Here is a 19,293-nt window from a genome sequence, read left to right as displayed (position 1 = left end):
TATAAAATGTAAAAAAAGTTATCGGCTCTTTTTTATACAATTTACCTCTGAAGTTCAGAAGGTGAAAATGACCAAGTAGAGCGAGCACTTTTTTGAAAAGTGCACATTTGAAGTAAGGCCAAGCTGTATACTCTATAACCCATAGTACACCCATCAATCATACATCAAAATAAAGGGAATTAAAGGTTCTTTTAATTATACCTAAGATATACAAGGTCTTTTTTAAACAGCCAGTATAACCAGTGAGGAAAGCTGGGGAAACTCTTTTTCTTTAAAATCCTAACCCTATGGAAAATGCAAAACTGTATAGCGCCACCTAAAGGATACTGACAACCCCAGCTTTCAAATCTGGGAGAAGAGAATAAGAATGCAAACTCAGAATTCCATTTCTCCATAATGTGGTCACATGAGGTCAACCCCAACAGGCACAGATTCAACTGACGACTTAGGGTCAATAAACCATTCCATGTGAATTGAATGATTTCCGTCTAGAAGCAAGTCCACTAAAACATTAAGCATGTCCAGAATGTGGTGGACTTGAATGTAGATTTGTCAATTATAGCACCATCTGAGAAAATGAATGGGACCCAGTGCCAGCTGTGTGGGAACCAATGCAAATTATTGTTGTTGTAGAATGTCTGCTTTAAGCCAACACAGGTCCTCCAATTTACTGATAAGGAGCCTCGTGTGATCAGAAACTTTGATCATTTGGTCTGGCTGGAACATTTCAGCCACCAATGGGATTGGACTATATACATGGGTTTCTTGAACAAGTGCCAAAACAAGACATGCAGCAACATTGAGAATATCCAGGAGGCAAAAAACATTCCATGAATGTAATTTTATTCTCCTCATGAAGTGAAAATACTGAGGAAACAATATTCAAAGCACATTTCTGAAAAAAGGCAAACTAGATTCGAAAGTTTCTGAACTCAAATATTTGCCCGAATGAATGAAGTGATGAGACAGGATGAAATCTGATTGTTTTAAAGGAATCTGAAGTGAAGCTGGAGACAATGAAGGGAGTTAATGTCTTTGTACAAAAGACTGTACACCTCGTGCTTTTGAAGAATGTTGTCCAGATAATTCAATACCATTTTCCCCCTATGATACCCTCACCCCACCTCTGGACAAGTGGCCAACAGCCTTACGGCTATAATCACTAGGTACTGATGGATCTGTGTTCAAATGTTCACCTCTGGGACATCCATTCTCTAATGTGGCCAGCAAATTAGGACAGAAATATCAAATTTAGCAATCACAGTGAAATACTTGGGTTTACAGAAACTCATGATTTGTTGATTTCTAAATTATGCTTTGTACCACCATTCTGAAAAAGTACATAACTTTAATTCATACAAAGAGGTATGTAATCTGATTATCCACACTGCTGTGTGTTCCTAAGACGTTAGGTTTTGTCAATTTGAAAATTACTGATTGTTATTACCAACTGGCTGTTATTGCCATCTATCACTAACATGTTGACAAAAGCTAACCACTGAGAAACACAGCATTATTCAGCTCAAGTTAGCATGGCATCTAGTTGCCATAAACTAACAAGAGTCCCTTGAAGGCATTGGTGCTCTACTGGACAAATTTCCAGGAATTCGAGAAAGAACCCTTTCTTCCTTTTGAATGCTAATTGATAAAACCATCTCCATTAGTTTTCAGTGAAGTTAGCTGCCATGGTGGGCATACTGGATATCAGATTGGCATCATTTTGATATAGGAGTAGCAATAACAAGATTTTCAAGATGGACAATGTGGTGGTCATATTAGCCACCATATCAACTTTTGGTGAATACCCATGAACTGGCAAGAATACAGATGGAGTATACTTCCCATGTAATCAGAAAACTCCTTGGACCACTGAGAATTGTGAAAGAGAAGGAAAAACAAACCTATCTGCAAATCCATATGAATAATCAAACCGACTAGGCACAAGTGGCAATAGTAACTGATGAAATATGGGGTATGGCACCAATCTTTCTATCCATGGAGGGACCACTCTCATCTGATTTCCATCTCAGTTAGCAGATGTTTTAGCACTTTAATAGCCAAAGCAAAACCAAAAACATAGTAACATTTTTCTTTACTGGGGAGTGCTACATTTGTGAGTAAGTGGAAGGACTTGCAAAGTACTGTCTGGGTAATGCACACAAAAATGAAACCAACAATTAAACATGGACAATATTGTTTAAGAAATTTTTCTATGCAAATTTTCATACTAGTATTAGTGATGCATTATTATCTGAAGTAAACAATTTGTAACAGAAAAGTGTGCATTTTTTCTAGAATAGTGAAATGAATGCCAACAAAATGCATCTGACTGTCGTAGCAATGCTTCTTCTACGACAATTTAAGCATCATATTTTTGTCTTTTATGCAAAAAATTTACTAAGAACACACTAGGCACTTTTTAAATGTGTTCGAATTATATGTAAAACAATATTATCTTAAGCATTTGGTCCAACAATGTCAGCATATTGTTCCTGCTCAATCAAAGTCCTTCTTGTCAGTGTATTGGTCCTGTCCTAATCAAAGTTTATGTTGTCAGTGTGCTGCTCCTGTCATAATCAAAGTCGATGTTGTTGGTGTATTGTACTTGTCATAATCAAAGTCCATGTTGCAAGTGTATATCTCCTTTCAATATCAAAGTCCATTCTGTCAGTGTATTGCTCCCGTCATAATCAAAGTATATGTTGTCAGTGTACTGCTCCTGTCACTATCAAAGTCTCTGTTGTCATTGTATTGGTCCTTTCATAATCAAAGTCTGTTGTCAGTGTATTGCTCTTGTCATAATCAAAGTCCGTGCTGTCAATGTATTGCTTCTGTCATAATCAAAGTACAGCAGTCCCCCTCTTGAACAGCCCCCTGACCAGCAGCCACCCACTCCTTATGGCCAGAATCCTTTGGCACCGGCGAGTTTGTGTTCAAAAGTACCCCTCACAAAAGGCCACCCGGCTAATGCAACCAGCGGCCAGCATATTAGTGCAATAATATAACATTTACCCCTCATAAGCCGCCGCATTTTATTTTGATATGTATCCAGAACCAGTATTTTATTCATAACGTGTGTTAAGTAATCCAATTTCTGTTTCCCGATGTCAGGTTTTTGTTACTGAAAGAAGTGTTGACTAAAGTACATGTACCACTAAGGTTAATATTATATCATTTACGCCTCACGAGAAGCCACATTTATTCCATAAAGCCAAGAAAAACTCAAATTTTAATCCATACAAAAGGGTAAGTACATGTAATCCAATTAGCCTTACTGCTGTGTTATCATAAGATGTCCAGTTTAGTCACTTCGATAATTGTTAAGATTACAATTACTGAACAGTAGTAACAGCTGAGAAGTGGCAGCATCAATGTACAATACACAAGTCAGCAGGAAAATGGTTTGATAGTCTTTATGGCTTCCCTTAGTAAGATGTTCACTTTGATAATTAGTGGCTATTACTACTAACAACAATTGTCAAAATTACAAATCCTAATGGCCGCGAGGTCAAATCTGCGTGATGTTAAATGGTCATATCGAAGCCGTTTTGGCTTCACTCACTTAGTGTAAAGAAATGTATAAAAACAATAGGGTACCAGACTGCGACTAACGAATCACGTGACAAGATCACTTCCTTTAAAAACACACGGCAATTTGTTTAGATGCATAAAAAATTGTTTTATCAGTATTGTAGTTGGCAACATGAATAACTTACTGCAAAAAGATCAATGTCATCGAGGAAAAGAAAAATTCTCAGCTTAGAAGAGAAAGTGAAAGTAATTCAACTGACCGAGAGGTTCAGGGGGTGGGGGTTGAGGATCCTTGCAGAAAACTAATGTCGGAAAGACTCAGATAAACAATATCGTGAAAGATAAGAAAACAGTTCTGCAGAAGGTGAAATGGACGGAGAAAGGAAGATTGTTTGAGTCAGGAGATGTTTGTATCCTGATTTGAATGACAAGAAAAAGCAACAGTTTTGTCAGTTGAATTGGGATATGACGACTTTACCACAAGTAACAGATGGTTGCACAGATTTCAAGTGCTACACAATATTAAGTGTTCTGTCCTTAGTGGAGAATCAGCTGATGTTAATAATGAAGTTGTCAAAGATTGGAACAAAAGACTAAACGATATATGCAGGGGATATGACAGCAAGGATATTTTTAATTGTGACGAGACTGGTTTGTTTTTTAGACTGTTACCAACAGAGTGACAGATGATGTGATCTGTAACATAATTATAAAGACAGTTTTAAAACTATATCAATGGTTATTCATAACATTCTTTGAAAATGATGAAACAGTTTGTTTTTCATTGATTTCACAACATGCATGTGATATTTTAATGAAAATGTTTTAGAATTAAATGTACTTGTGACTTTCTTCATATGTATTTACTATTCGCATTTGTCATCCCCCTCTAGAAAGGTCACCCTCATTATAAGGCCACTTCCTTGCTGCAGTAGCGGTGGCCTTATAAGAGGGGGACTACTGTATATGTTGTCATTGTACTTTTCCTGTCATAATCAAAGTCTATGTTGTCAGTGTATTGCTTCTGTCATAATCAAAGTCCATGTTGTCAGTGTATTTTTCATCAAAGTCCATGTTGTCAGTGTAATGCTCCTGTCATAGTCGAAGTCTATGCTGTCAGTGTCAAAGTCCATGATAAATGGTGCTACTTATTGATATTTCATGAATTTTTGAAATGTTAGTAACTCATAACGGCAAGCTGAATCAATTTGACTTTTAAATTGGAGCTGTATTTTCTGAGTTCCAAGTCTTCAGTCATCAAGTTATTCATTGTGAATCCTTTCATAACAAGAAAAAGAAAAGGCAGCAACTTTAGAAACTCACTTTCCATCATCATCTCCCAATCCTAATTCAAACACTCTCTCTGCGCCCAATTCTTCAAGACGTTTGTCCACATATTTTCCCATAGCATTATAATGTTCATATGTCTTGTTGCCCAGTCCAAATACCTGCAATACATGTACATAAAAAAGGTGTTAGTACACATACAGAAAAATCCCCAAACGCTATTTCTAACCTTCCCCCAACAGTTCCAGAATAATTTCACAACTTTCAATCACATTAACAAAAATGTCTAACAATTGTTGAAAACAAAACAATGTAATGGCCAGACACCACAACAGCCAGTCTTACTGTTCTTGTCTCAGTCACAATGTCCTGGGTTTGTTGCTTTTCGTCAGTTGTATCAGTATCTACACATCTCATGAGTTTGAAATGTAGCAATGTTTGCTTCTATTGCTTCATAATGCTGAATATTTTACATCAATTTATTCCTCTAACAGTGTACACTATTTTCTTCTAATGTAATTTGGCATTTGCATAAATTCTATTTAGGAAAATTGAGCAATTCTGCTCCCTTCACATTGCAAATTCCTTTACCTTTGACATACTGCCTGCCCAAATAAAATAGTTATTAAAGACCACCCACCTCCAACTTAACCACAGTCATAAATGCAATATGCATTTTATCTATATATATATATATATATATATATATATATATATATATATATATATATATATATATATATATATATATATATTTTCTTTTCCTGCAATGATGCCATATATTATTTTTTTCTTAAATAAATTTGTCCAAGATAACGGAAACAGACATTTTGTAAAGTAACAACCCGTTTGAGTGCTCAAAGATGAAACTGTAATGGTTGCATCTGCAACCAAATATTAAGAATTGGGCAGTGAAAATTGTAAACTGATCACCATCTCATGACCATAAGAATCATAATGCTGCAGCTAAGAAAAAAATAGTGTGATCAGCAATTACACTGCTCAGTTACTGAAGCTTGCAGCAGTCTCCAGTAGTCATTGTAAACATTAATTAAACCAAATTCAGAATCAATTGGACAATGAAAAGTTGGCCTCTTTTCAAATTAAAGTGTCTTGCATTTTTTCTCCACATAGTGAAATTTTAATATCCGACCTGAGGTCAAAGCAGATAATGTGTTGACAGCTCCATCAGTGTTGACAGTTCCATCAGTGTTGACAGGTCTGTCAGTGTTAACAGTTCTGTCAGAGAGATCTAAACATACTATTAAAAATTTACTCGTGCTTTATTTAATATAAAATACTCTTTAATTTACCTTAATAAAAACCACCACTTTTTGTCACCTTCTACAATTAGTTTGAATGATTACTCCAAACAAAGTGCAAACAGCCAGATCTGCTAGTGCATTATGTAATGACAGATCAGAGTCTGTGCAGTTTTCAGCTGCATCTTTCTTTTACACAAGAATATACAGTAAATCATTAATCATACCATGCAAATCGTGCAAGACTGTTATTTATGTTCCATGCATTACCTGAAAACAATTGGTGAATTCTCAGTGTATTTTAAATGGAAACTTTCATAAAGGAAACTCACAGCAAAGCGCACACCATTTAATGATGTTCCTTCACCATTCTGAAGCCATTCATGAAACTCTTGGGCATTGTCTGTTGGGTCTCCCTCTCCATATGTGGCCATGCAGAATATGGCCAGCGAATTTTCTATTTCTGCTAGTTTTGGTAAATCGTCCTGTAAGAAGAAATTAATAATTGCCACTCCATATTGCTGAACTCTAACAGTGTGAATAACTCAAAAACTAATTTTTATCCTAGATTTATTGTGTTCATTGCAATTATCATCTGTCATAATTCCACTCAATCCCAAAATACAAAAGTTTCATCAAAATCTTTCCAACTATTACAAAGTTATGGATAGGACAAGCCAAAATTTAACAGAAGTAGACATGTATCACACAACAACATAATAATGCAGACTTAACACTGGTGTATTAAAACTCAAAGAGAACTGATCAATCATGGCTCAGTTATAGAGATAACTATAGACTGATCTTGATATATGAACCCAATCCACAACACTAATCTTTTAGGACATAAAAGTATGAGGAAAGTCATGTAGGAAGTCAATGTTTTAGAAGCACAAGTTATTGTGATGGTAAAGTTTTAGTTTGGAAGATTCCAATTGCTGGGGTCTATAAGACAGCACACATATATGTGATCAAATGGATATGTTATTGGTGCACATACAATGTCACATTCTTCTGGGTCAGCTACCATCCCCTTCATGCCATAATTTATGGCATCTTTGGCTAGTCGTCCTCCAAATTCCTCCGCTGTACCTGTCTGGGACCCATAAAATACTACCACATTTCTGCCCTGAAATGGAATAATATTTGTTTTATGAATACTGTCTTATTCATGTTAATGTACACATACCATAATTCTCATTTATTAAACACGAGTAATAACACCTTATTTAATGCCAGGTAAAGATGTAAGAATCAAATGTATTTCAGTTATTTCACTATATAATTCTGTGGTTTAATAAAATCAGCATTTTTATTGACTTGATAAACAGAATCTTACTGCTGTGCTCATTTAAAGTAAAATTCACGGAACTCATTCAATAATTTGCACATTAGATGAAAATATGCAACTCCTTAAGCTACAGAAACTTTGATGGCATGTCATTACAAATTCCCCCATTTTTATAACATATTTGGTGGTGGTGATGGTAATGGTAGTAGTAAAGTACATTCCCTCCTAAAGGAAAAATGTCAGGATTAGTATTCCAGTCTCCATGACTCCATTTGCAAAGTGTGGTAATGTAATACTCAAAGAAACACTATAACCATTTTCATTTAGGAACAACCAGATATCAAAAGAAGTCATTTGGTGAAAACTATGTTGATATGAATATCAATTCTGGAGGTGTAGCAATACAAGCTTTTCAAGATGGCAACCATGGTGGCTACTGGATGTCAGATCAGCATCATTGTCATTCAGGTCCAACTTGACTACATAATAAGTGTTCTGGTGAAAATCATATGTCAATATAACTTTACCTTTAGGAGGTGTTTGCCTCGAGGTCAGAGCGGTACCATTTTTATTTACAACCTAATAAATATCATATTTTAGCCTTATGACTTTAAATTTTGGAAAAGTAGCAATAATAAGATTTTCAAGATGTTTTGATAGTGGGTGTCAGATTGGCACCATTTCTATCTGGCACCAATTAGGCAGAGTAGCAGTAAGATTTTCAACACGGACACTTGAGGACATATTGCATACCAGATCGGCACAATTTTATGTAAAACCAACACACAAAAAAAGAATTCCTCTGGTGAAAATCCTATCAAGCATCATGAGATATCTTTTAGCGAAAACCCAAAGTTGATATGACGTTCCATTCAGTGTAAGTAGCAATGACATGATGTTCAAGATGGTTACCACGGCAGCCATATTCAACATCGGATTGACAACATTTTTATTTAGGACCCACTAGACATCATACTGAGTCTTGTAGCGAAAAACCCATGCTGAAATGAATATCCATTCAGGATGAGTAGTAATAACAACATGTTTTGGTCATATTGGATGCCCAAGCAAGACCATCTTAATTTAGGATCAACTAGATCTTGGGATGAATGTGTGTGTTAAGTTTAGGAGAAGTAACAATAACAAACTTGTAGTAAAAGATAGACATCGATGATTGACAACAGACAACAGGACATCCCATCAAATCTTTTTATGTAGAGCTAAAACTGATTTTAATTTGTAGAGCTAAAACTGATTTTAATTTGTAGAGCTAAAACTGATTTTAATTTAGCTGATTCTGCTATACTTTTCTTGCAAACTGCCACAGGCCAATTCCAGTAATATCAATGGAACAGTGGTAAACATAAAGTTTGAAATCAAACATGAATGATTTGATTCTATAGTAATGTAAACCACAAGTTTTTCAACATCTGAAGAAGGCGAGGTAGCCAATGTACATGGCTGAACTGCATATCAGCACAATGCTAACTAATGATACAGTATGTACATGGTTTAACTGCACATAAGCACAATGCTAACTAATGATAAATTACGTATGTACATGGTTTAACTGCACATAAGCACAATGCTAACTAATGATACAGTATATATGTACATGGTTTAACTGCACATAAGCACAATGCTAACTAATGATACAGTATGTATGTACAGGGTTTAACTGCACATAAGCACAATGCTAACTAATGATACAATACACATGTACAGGATTTAACTTCACATAAGCACAATGCTAAAAAATACATTCATGTACAGGGTTGTTTTTAGTGTGTGTGTGATTAAGACTTTTAACTTAGCTTTTTAAAAAAATTAGTCTTATCACTACGATGTCTGCAGTGTGGCAGTATATAGTGATGTCTAGCGCTGGGGCATCATGCCGCAGACATGTAGCATGATGTCCCACCCAGTCACATTATCCTGACACCAAGCTGACCAGTCATAACACTTACCTCTTAATGCTGAGTGCCTAGCGAAGCAGCTGTTAGTACCAAATGTAAGTCTTTGGTATGACTCGACTGGGGTTTCAAACCCACGACCTACCGCTTCTGAGGTGAATGCTCTAACCACTATGCCCCTGAGAGTGGTTAGGGTTGTTTTTAGTAATTGTAACCATAATTGATGGTATATCAGTGTTACTTGAACAAACTGTAATTTTTCTGTCAAATCTTATCAAATTCTGTTCAGCATTTTTGAAATGTCATTTCAAGATTTGTCTCTCTTTTATAATAATAGCATTAGTCAATTATGGTTCAGCATCATTTGCAAAATTTTTAACCCTTAAAAGCAGAACGATCTCTGCAAAGTTTGGAACAAAATAGGTCCCATGGATTTTTAGAAGGTTAAGATAAGTCATTGAACATAAAAGACCCAGTGTCATGGCAAAAACTTCTGCCACCCCACCCCCCTTGCAAAATTTTAAATGCTGGGGCCCCATCCCAAAAATAAAATGTTGTCTGATGGTAAATTTGGGGCACCTCTGGGCCTGTCTATACCCCCTGCAAATTTGTGGGGGTTACTGTGCCAATGAATGGACCAAAAATTAAAATCACAAAAAAACTAAATCCATAGTCCCAACCAAAAAATGTCAAACCTCCCTAAACCAGATAAAATCAGAACCCAAAATTCTGGACAATTTACAGAACTGGTCAGAAGAAATGATTTGATTAGTATTAGAATGATTTTACTGGGACAATGATATTTGCCAAACTGGTTTCCAGGGTTTGGCAACAAATAAGCCTGTGCAATGATACTCTTCCATACAAATTAAGACATTACTTACTGAAGATTTCATTTTGCTTATGAAACTGGAATCATTGGACTTGTTTGTCATGGGGCTGCAAAGAAAACAGCAAGAATCATCAATAAAATACCATATATACTTGCTTAAAAGTCTAGCGCAACTGCAAACAACACTGTCCGTGATCTACTGTCGCTTAACGCACCGGAAGATCAGAGTGTATATTGTTATGCTGTTTGTTCTGCTGACTACTCCTATCAAACTGCATAGACCCAGATCTGCTGGCACATTATGCCATGGCATATCTGGATTAGTTGACTCTCTTGAATTAGCCCTTTGACAAATTTTCAGTAACACTGGTAAAAAAAAAAGAGTTTCATTTATTCTCACAGAATTTTAAGATTTCTCAATTACAATAGTCTATCTTGGGATTTCTAAATATGCAAATAGTTGAAACAGAATGATGGAAAACATACCAATGTAAATACATTGGCAACAACCACGGAATAATAATGTCAATAAATAAACACAATTTCACATCAAAATGATTATTTTAAAGCAAGATTTTCAAAATAAATCTGAAAGTGATGCACCTATACAAAACAGCAAGTTTATGTGACAAGTAATAATGATCAACAGGAATTGGCACTGCAAAATCAGAGACATTTTTATTTATAGAAAACTACAAGGAACATTTATTATATGAAACTATAACATCTAGCTGCATCAAAAATAAATAGTGATTTAAAAAAAATTAATCATACAGAAAAATAGAGTTAGGACACTTACGCAACTGTTAGTCTTTTGAATGTTGGTTGCTGTCTTTTCTTACTCTTGAAGATGTACCAATAAATTGCAATCCCAGCCAAAAGAGACAGAATGAAGAAATCTAGAGTGGAAAAATATGGCTCAGTCACAACATCCTCAGCAGCCTGGATGGTTTCTTCCGTCATTGTAGTCTTCAAAGAGATCCGTAAGTATGAAACATTCATTAAATTACTACAATTTGTTGTTTTCCCAATAAAAAAATTCACAGAAGTTAACAATCACATAAGAAATTAACTGAATCATAGCTGTTGTCTCCACGTTTACAGGGAGTGACGATTCCAATTTATGACCTAACAGCATGATAATGGTACATGGGATAGGATCTGAAAATTCAACATTTTATTTTTCTATCTAAAAACTGGGTATGTTACATGAAATTTCATTTTTGCCCATACATTTTTAGATGCCCAGGATATTGAATTTCATCCCCTGATGTAACAAGTAAAGGCAACTAATAATAATAATAATAATAACAACAATAATAATAAATGTTTTGAAGTTAATGTACAAAGATGTTCTGAAGTACAGTTATTAACAATTTCATCCAAAAATGAGTAGAAGAGGGAAATGAAAATAAAACATTGTCAGGAAAAGATTAAACGATAATAAAATGAGGAGGAATGAAAGGATAAAATTATTTTTCATATGTATATGATGTAGCCATTTTATTATTCTCTGATGACAAGCATTTAATAAGGGTGCCTTTTTTACATCTTGAAGTAAACTATTCCAAATCAATAGGCCAGAATATGCAAAACTTAAATAACTCTTTTTGTGGTTTTAGAATATTTATTCAGATTATTTTCCTATTGTTCTGGCAAAGAACTGATCCTCAGCATAATTATTAAAGAAACAAAAATATCCTATTCAAAAGACAATCAAAGCCCACCTCTATTAAATGCTTGGTCCATAAACACTGTTAAATGTATGCTTGATGATGCAATATACCTGTAAAACCAAAGTCTAGTCAATTTGTATGCAATTCTGACCTAATCAATTTATATGTAATTCTGACTAAAAAATATTGTCCTTTTCAATAAAAATGCAGAAACTGGTCACTGTACTAGTTCTATCTACAATGTGGAATCGACTAGCAAAACATCATAAGCACCACTCTTCAGCAACGAGAAATTCATTTTTAGAACAAGTTTAGAATAATTTTAATCACAATACGCCCATTATTCCAACTGGTATTACCACCCCCACTAAAGGTGAAAAACAGATAACGGCTGCTGTTCAATATCAATTATTGGAAACTTACAAAAATCCTAGACAGATGGACTGGACAGCAACAACAGTACTATAAAAGAATCTAAAGCTGCAGATAATCATTCTAGTATTGTTTTAATAATAATGATAATAAGAATAATAATAATAATAATAATTAAAAGAAAGTAATATAATTAGTATAAAATTGTTATCCCTTGTGGTTGTCTCAACAAAATTATTTATTTCCAATACAGACATCATTTAACACTAGCTAAAATCAGAAAATAGAGCACAAACTCTGATCATGGTCTATGTTGATTGAGCTGGACTCAACTGGTACACGAGTATATAACGAATAGTAGAATAATAATCAACACACAATAAAATTGTCATGTTACAGAAATAATCTGCGTCCTATATTGACAAAGCACTTCATAACATTCAAATATGACATAAGGCTTTAAAAACGTTTTATTCTCAGAGCAATCTGTAAATTTTGTAACCATTGCATCAGCCTTGATTTACGACTGCATATGATAACAGATTGCATGGTGGTGATCAAACTTTGGCTAACATTTAGTAATACATGTAGATATAATAATTAGTCTTTTGTTGAAAACATGTTAATTTCAGCAATGCATCACATTGGATTTATCATTGTTGTTAAGGAAGTAAAGGGAAATAACTTTATAGACAAGCAAATAGCAAAGAGTCCAATTTCTTAGCAAATAATCATTTCCATTTCTGAAAGATAATACAGTTTCTATGTATTAGTTCTAGCTCACAAAGTGGTAAATTTTGTTGCTGGGTAGTGTTGCTTCTGTAGTCCCACACAATCAAGCTCGGCATGATGGAAAATCTTGCATTTTCACATGTGAAAACATAGTAATTAACAAAATATGAAGATTATTTTTCCAGTAAGTTTCTATATTGAATATTTAAGAATATAATAAAAGTTTCTTTTACAAAACAATACATAGGTAAAGAACCATTTGCAACTATTGAAGTATCAGTAAGCTCTTATACTGATCTTTTCTTAAAATCTGTTTGGGAAAAAGTCAGGAAGGACTGAAACAATTGTTTGATGAATAAGGTGTTATTGCTACACTAGTGTAACCATGTATTACCTATCCACTATGTCTCAGCTGTATCAGTGCAATGATGTATCATCCACCCACTGTCTCAGTTGTATCAATGCAATGAGGTATCATCCACCCACTGTCTCAGCTGTATCAATGCAATGATGTATCATCCACCCACTGTCTCAGCTGTATCAATGCAATGAGGTATCATCCACCCACTGTCTCAGCTGTATCAATGCAATGAGGTATCATCCACCCACTGTCTCAGCTGTATCAATGCAATGAGGTATCATCCACCCACTGTCTCAGCTATATCATTGCAATGATGTATACCCAACCACCGTGTCTCAGCTATATCAATGCAATTATCTATCACCCACCCACCATGACTCAGCTGTATCAATGCAATGATGTATTACCAACCCACTGTTATCTCGGCTGTATCAGCATAATGATGTATTACCTATCCAATATATCTATATAATAATAATAATAATAATGACCTTATTTAAAGAGGGTAACACAATTAGCTAAAAACTAATCTACCTTGAGGCCCTCATACAAAGGAATTCATTTATTTAAGCTGCATCTCTGAAGCCACTGAATATATTGGGTTTGGAAGAAGGAAATAGAGTGGGCATTTCTAATCTCAGCTGGAATACTATTCCAGTGCAGAGTTCCAGAGTATTGTAAACTTTTTTTAAATAACTCCTTATTTGGTTTGGGAATTTTATACTGTTTGGTAGACATGGATCGCAGGTGGGGAGTATTACCAGGTAGCCTATACTGTAATAGTGATTGTAAATATTCAGGAGCACTATTCTGAGATATCCTGTACATTAATTTGGCTTTTCTCAAACAGATTCGGTCTTTAATAGGTAATATTTTTAACCTACCAGCTAAACTTTCCTTGCTTTCTTTCTGGATTGATATTAGCCCAAATGCTCTTTTTTGAAGATGTGCCAGCTTTGCTATGTTTTTATCATTTGAATTACCCCATACTGTACTACAGTAGTCCAAATAGGGTTGTATGTAACTGTTATAAAATAGTTTCCTGTGCCTTTCAGGGAGAAAATGTCTTATCCTACTGAGAAGCCATAAACTTGAATTGACTTTTTTACTGGTATGTTTGATATGTTCAGTCCATGATAGGTTATTATCTACCAGAACACCAAGTAGCCTATCATGACAGACTATTTGCAGATTTGTATCCTTCCATGTCAAACATAGTTCATCACTATCAAGATTTGTCCTTCTTTGCCGTGTTGAGATAAGTAATATTTTAGTTTTACCAGTATTTACCACCATGCCATTACATGTGCACCAGTTTTCCAGTTTGTTTAGTGCATTCTGTAAAGAAATTTCGAGCTCATGCTTTGTGTTTTGGATGTCTGACAATGTTGTGTCATCTGCATAGAGATCTGTAGATGATATTGAGTCTCTTAGTAAAAGTGGTAGGTCATTAATAAATAAAATGAATAGTAGTGGACCTAGAATTGAGCCTTGTGGTACTCCATATCTAATTGTTTCAGGTTCAGACGGAACATTATTTATGTAAACATGTTGTGTTCTCTCATTTAAGTATGAAGTAAACCATCTAATTGTTCTTTCATCACACTGGTAGATTTTCAGTTTCTTCAAAAGGATTTCATGATCCACCATGTCAAAAGCTTTCCTGAAATCTACAAATACAGTTCCTATTATTCTACCTTGGTCAAGTGCTTGAAGCCATTTATCAGTTAGGGAGATCAAGGCAGTCTCACAGGAATGGTTCTGTCTAAAGCCTGATTGATTAGGGTGTAACAGCAAGTGTTTGGTTAAATATGACATGAATGAGTCATGGACATGTTTTTCAATCAATTTTGACAAGTTTGGTAGTATTGAAATTGGTCGGTAGTTATCAGCATCATCCTTAGAACCAGATTTGTGAATAGGAGTTACTTTTGCAGTTTTCCATATTTTGGGGACAGATGAGGTTGCAATACTTAAATTAATTATGAATGTTATGCTATCTACAATAGCAAAGGCAGAAGATTTAATGAGTCGTGGACCAATCTGATCAAGTCCTGTAGCTTTCTTGGTATCAAGTTCACTGAGACATTTTTTAACAAAGTTTTTTGACACTGGTGGGATAGAGAAACATACCTCCTTTGAGATTTTACTGCTGCAGAACTTTTTCAGTTCATTAAAGTTGTTTTCTATCACTGGCTCTTTTAACTTTGTGGTAATGTTGATGAAAAAATCATTGAAAACATTTGCAATGTCAGTTTCATCAGTGACTATGGTGTCATTTACCAGAAGTGAGTGAATTTTATTTGTCTGTTTTTTGTGTGTTCCTCCAGTGAGTTCATTGAAGACTTTCCAAATGGAGTTTGTGTTGCTCTTTATGTTTTCAAGTAATGATTGATAATAAGTTTTTTTAGCTTTTTTGATCATACTTGTTATTTTATTTCTCCATACTTTATATTGTGCATGGTTTTCCATAGCCTTGAATTTGTCTCGTGTTTTCATAGCATCTAGGATTTCAGTAGTAAGCCAATTAGGTTGAAAATCAGTCTTTACTCGATGTACTTTCAGTGGTGCATGCTTAGATACTACATCCATAAATAAGTCAGTCCACACCCTCATGGCTTCATCTATGTCATCCAAATTTTGGATCATACTCCATGGAACTTTATATAGGTCATTGAGAAATTGTTCTTCAATAAAAGTTTTGAACGATCTGTAAGTGATCGTTTTATGTGTATTTTTCTTATTTTTCTTGCATTTAACCTTTCTTGTCAAAAAAGTAGGATAGTGGTCACTAAGACCAACATTTGGTACATTAACACAAGCCTCATTGTCTGGTAGATTAGTATAAATGTGATCAATAAGAGTGCTTGATTTTTCTGTTACCCTTGTAGGCTCATTTACCAACTGGTCTAGGCCTAAAGATTCAATAAATTCCATCCAGTTGTTCCTTATTTGAGTATTGAGAAGGTCCTTATTTATATCTCCGAGTATATATGTTTCTTTCTCCTGTGCTAGAACACTTTCTATTTGTTTCAAAAAGTTATCATTCCAAAATGCTTTGGAGGAAGGTGGTCTATAAATGAAACCAGCTAGGAAAGATTTTGCATTATTTTGAAAAATTTCCACCCAGATACTCTCAATTTCATGTGACTCCAAGTCAAGTCGCCTTTTTACATTTACATCTTCCCTAATGTATACAACAAGACCCCCCCCCTGCTGTCTCTCTGTCCCTACGAAATGGTTTATTGTAGCCTTGACAGTGAAATAGATCATCATTGTGGTTAGCATTTAATTTGGTTTCAGTGAGTCCTAAAACATGTATATTATTTTCCATGGAAGACAACATTAACTTAATCTGGTCTATCTTTCCCACTATACCTTGTACATTTAAGTGACCTATGTTAAAACCTTTTGTATTTAGTTTCATATCAATTACATGTATGTCATCATGCAATGGGGTACTCACTGAGATTGTCTCCATACTGCTTTTATCATTCTGACATCCTATTTCTATATTTAAATGTTCATATATATTAGCATCTTCAAAGTCACATACAAACCCTGAAAATCCATTTACATTTGCATCTACAATAGTGTCCATTGAATAGTTAGAGTCAAGAGTCCCACTGGGTACATTTAGTTTTTTGTTCTCAGCTATATCAGTACAATAATGTCCTACCCACCCACAATGTCTCAGTTTTATCAGTGTATTAATTAATCACTTTCCCAACATGTCTCAGCTGTATTAGTGCAATGAAGTCTTACCCACCCACTATGTCTCAGCGGTATCAGTGTATTGATGTATCACCCACCCAACGTGTCTAAGTCATACCAGTGCAATGATATATTAACTACCCAAATTGTCTAAGCTGTATCAGTGCTATGGTGTATTACCTATGCCCTATGTCTCAGCTGTATCAGGACAATAATGTATTACCCACCCAACATGTCTAACCTGTATCAGTGCAATGATGTATTACCTGCGCACAATGTCTCAGCTGTATCAGTACAATAATGTATTGCCCACCCAACATGTCTAACCTGTATCAGTGCAATGATGTATTACCTGCGCACAATGTCTCAGCTGTATCAGTACAATAATGTATCTCCCACCCAACATGTCTAAGCTGTATCAGTGCAATGATGTATAATATATGCACCATATCTCAGCTGTATAAGTACAATAATGTATTATACACCCAACATGTCTAAGCTGTATCAGTGCAATGATGTATCACCCATGTCTCGGCTGTATCAGTGCAATGATATATTACATATGCCCAATGTCTCAGCTGTATCAGTACAAGAATGTATTTTACACCCAACATGTCTAAGCTGTATCAGTGCAATGATGTAAAGATCTAATTGGACATATATTATTGTCCTGATATAGTGCAATGATCTATTATCTATGAACCACGTCTCAGCTGTATCAGTACAATGTATTACCCACCCAACATGTCTAAGCTGTATCAATGCAATGATGTATCACCTGTGCACCATGTTTCAGCTGTATCAGTACAATAATGCATTACATACCCAACATGTCTAAGCTGTATCAGTGCAATGATGTATCACCCACATCTCAGCTGTATCAGTGCAATGATGTATTACCTATGCATGATGTCTCAGATGTATCAGGACAATAATGTATTACCCACCCAACATGTCTGAGCTGTATCTGTGCAATGATATATTATCTATGCACCATGTCTCAGCTTTTTCAGTACAATGTATTACCCACCCAACATGTCTAAGCTGTATCAGTACAATGATGTATTTTCCACCCAACTTGTCTAAGCTGTGTCAGTGCAATGATGTATCATCCTTGTCTCAACTGTATCAGTGCAATGATGTATTACCTATGCACCATGTCTCAACTGTATCAGTACAATGTATTACTCACCCAACATATCTAAGCTGTACTAGTGCAATGATGTATTACATACGCACACCAATTCCACCCATATCTGACGTGCAAAAGCTTTAATATAAAACAATAAATTGATGCCAATGTGACCTGCATCTTCATGACACTGCATGCTTACCTAGAGGAAACACTACAAATATGAAAATAATTTTTCAGCTGAATATCAGTGACTGCTGACAATCAACACAGTAGCTAACAATAAATCATATATGCATGACTGTGACACAGAATCTAATGGGCAAGAGAATTATGCATAATACTGAGGTTTTAAGATTTTACTACTGTCAAAAGAGCAATCTTTCCTGAATAAAGTGCGATTCATTTCATGAAAATATCATAAATACTAAGAGAGATAATGGCCTGAATGCACAATGAAACAACATTATGTTAGAAATTCTCAAGTGAGACATCAGTGCTCTATGATGATGTAACACTGTCCAAATGGATCTTTCCTTGTGTCTTTAATGCCATTCTTCTGCACACAATAAGCTATACATGGTGGCCAGTATAATTAGTACAGGAATGATCCAGGAAATTCTAATTGGAACCACTAACCCTTGGGAAGCTATGGCAAGCCTTCTCCCATACCCACATTGGAAATATAAAGAGAGAGAGAGAGAGAAAAAAAAAAGATAGATACACAGATAGATAGATAGAAAGATAGATAGACAGACAGACAGATAGACAGATATACAGACAGATACACACACACAACCCCATCAGCTTATTATGTGCATCGGATAAATCTGTGCAACGATACATCATTCCTGTAAACACTGGATCACGTGTTGTTTCAGGTCAAAAATCCAATTTGTATAAAGAAAGAACAATCGTCCTTTAATTAAGGAAAGTGATATTCATAAAGTGTACAAAAATAACCCACATTTCTATTCTAAATGAGCATGAAGCTGTGACTTCTAAAATGCCAACATCAAGACCCATTCCATGACTTTCTTGAACTTGCAACCCAGAAAAACCTGTTTAATATTTATCATTTATAATCATAAAAATAAATACGTTATTTAAATGATAGAATTGTTTACCTTCGAACAATGCTGTATCTTAAACCAAGTTTATCATTTTGCAACAAGTTGTCACATACTAAC

At 35.0% G+C, this 19,293-nt stretch overlaps 1 protein-coding gene across 3 annotated transcripts in view; it reads right to left on the bottom strand.

The window, feature by feature from the left end:
• LOC149775228 (NADPH--cytochrome P450 reductase-like) overlaps positions 1–19,293 on the bottom strand; it is a 65,671-nt gene that overhangs the window by 44,512 nt on the left and 1,866 nt on the right. For 2 of the 3 annotated variants that reach the window (XM_089943391.1, XM_089943392.1), the window contains exons 2-6: positions 10,916–11,085; positions 10,169–10,223; positions 7,081–7,209; positions 6,413–6,565; positions 4,855–4,979 (exon numbers count right to left, since the gene is read on the bottom strand). In XM_089943391.1, the coding sequence (XP_089799517.1) occupies positions 4,855–4,979; positions 6,413–6,565; positions 7,081–7,209; positions 10,169–10,223; positions 10,916–11,079 (626 nt within the window). In that variant the 5' untranslated portion in view covers positions 11,080–11,085. Of the gene's footprint in view, positions 1–4,854; positions 4,980–6,412; positions 6,566–7,080; positions 7,210–10,168; positions 10,224–10,915; positions 11,086–13,290; positions 13,574–19,293 lie in introns of those variants that run through there. The other variant, XM_089943393.1, reaches the window with a different exon arrangement.

This window comes from Sinohyriopsis cumingii, chromosome 19 (genome assembly GCF_028554795.1).
Source record: "Sinohyriopsis cumingii isolate HCF-2022 chromosome 19, ASM2855479v2, whole genome shotgun sequence".
Taxonomy (NCBI): domain Eukaryota; kingdom Metazoa; phylum Mollusca; class Bivalvia; order Unionida; family Unionidae; genus Sinohyriopsis; species Sinohyriopsis cumingii.
The sequence above is the reverse complement of the archived record's forward strand: the minus strand, read 5'-3'. Positions and strand labels throughout refer to the sequence as shown.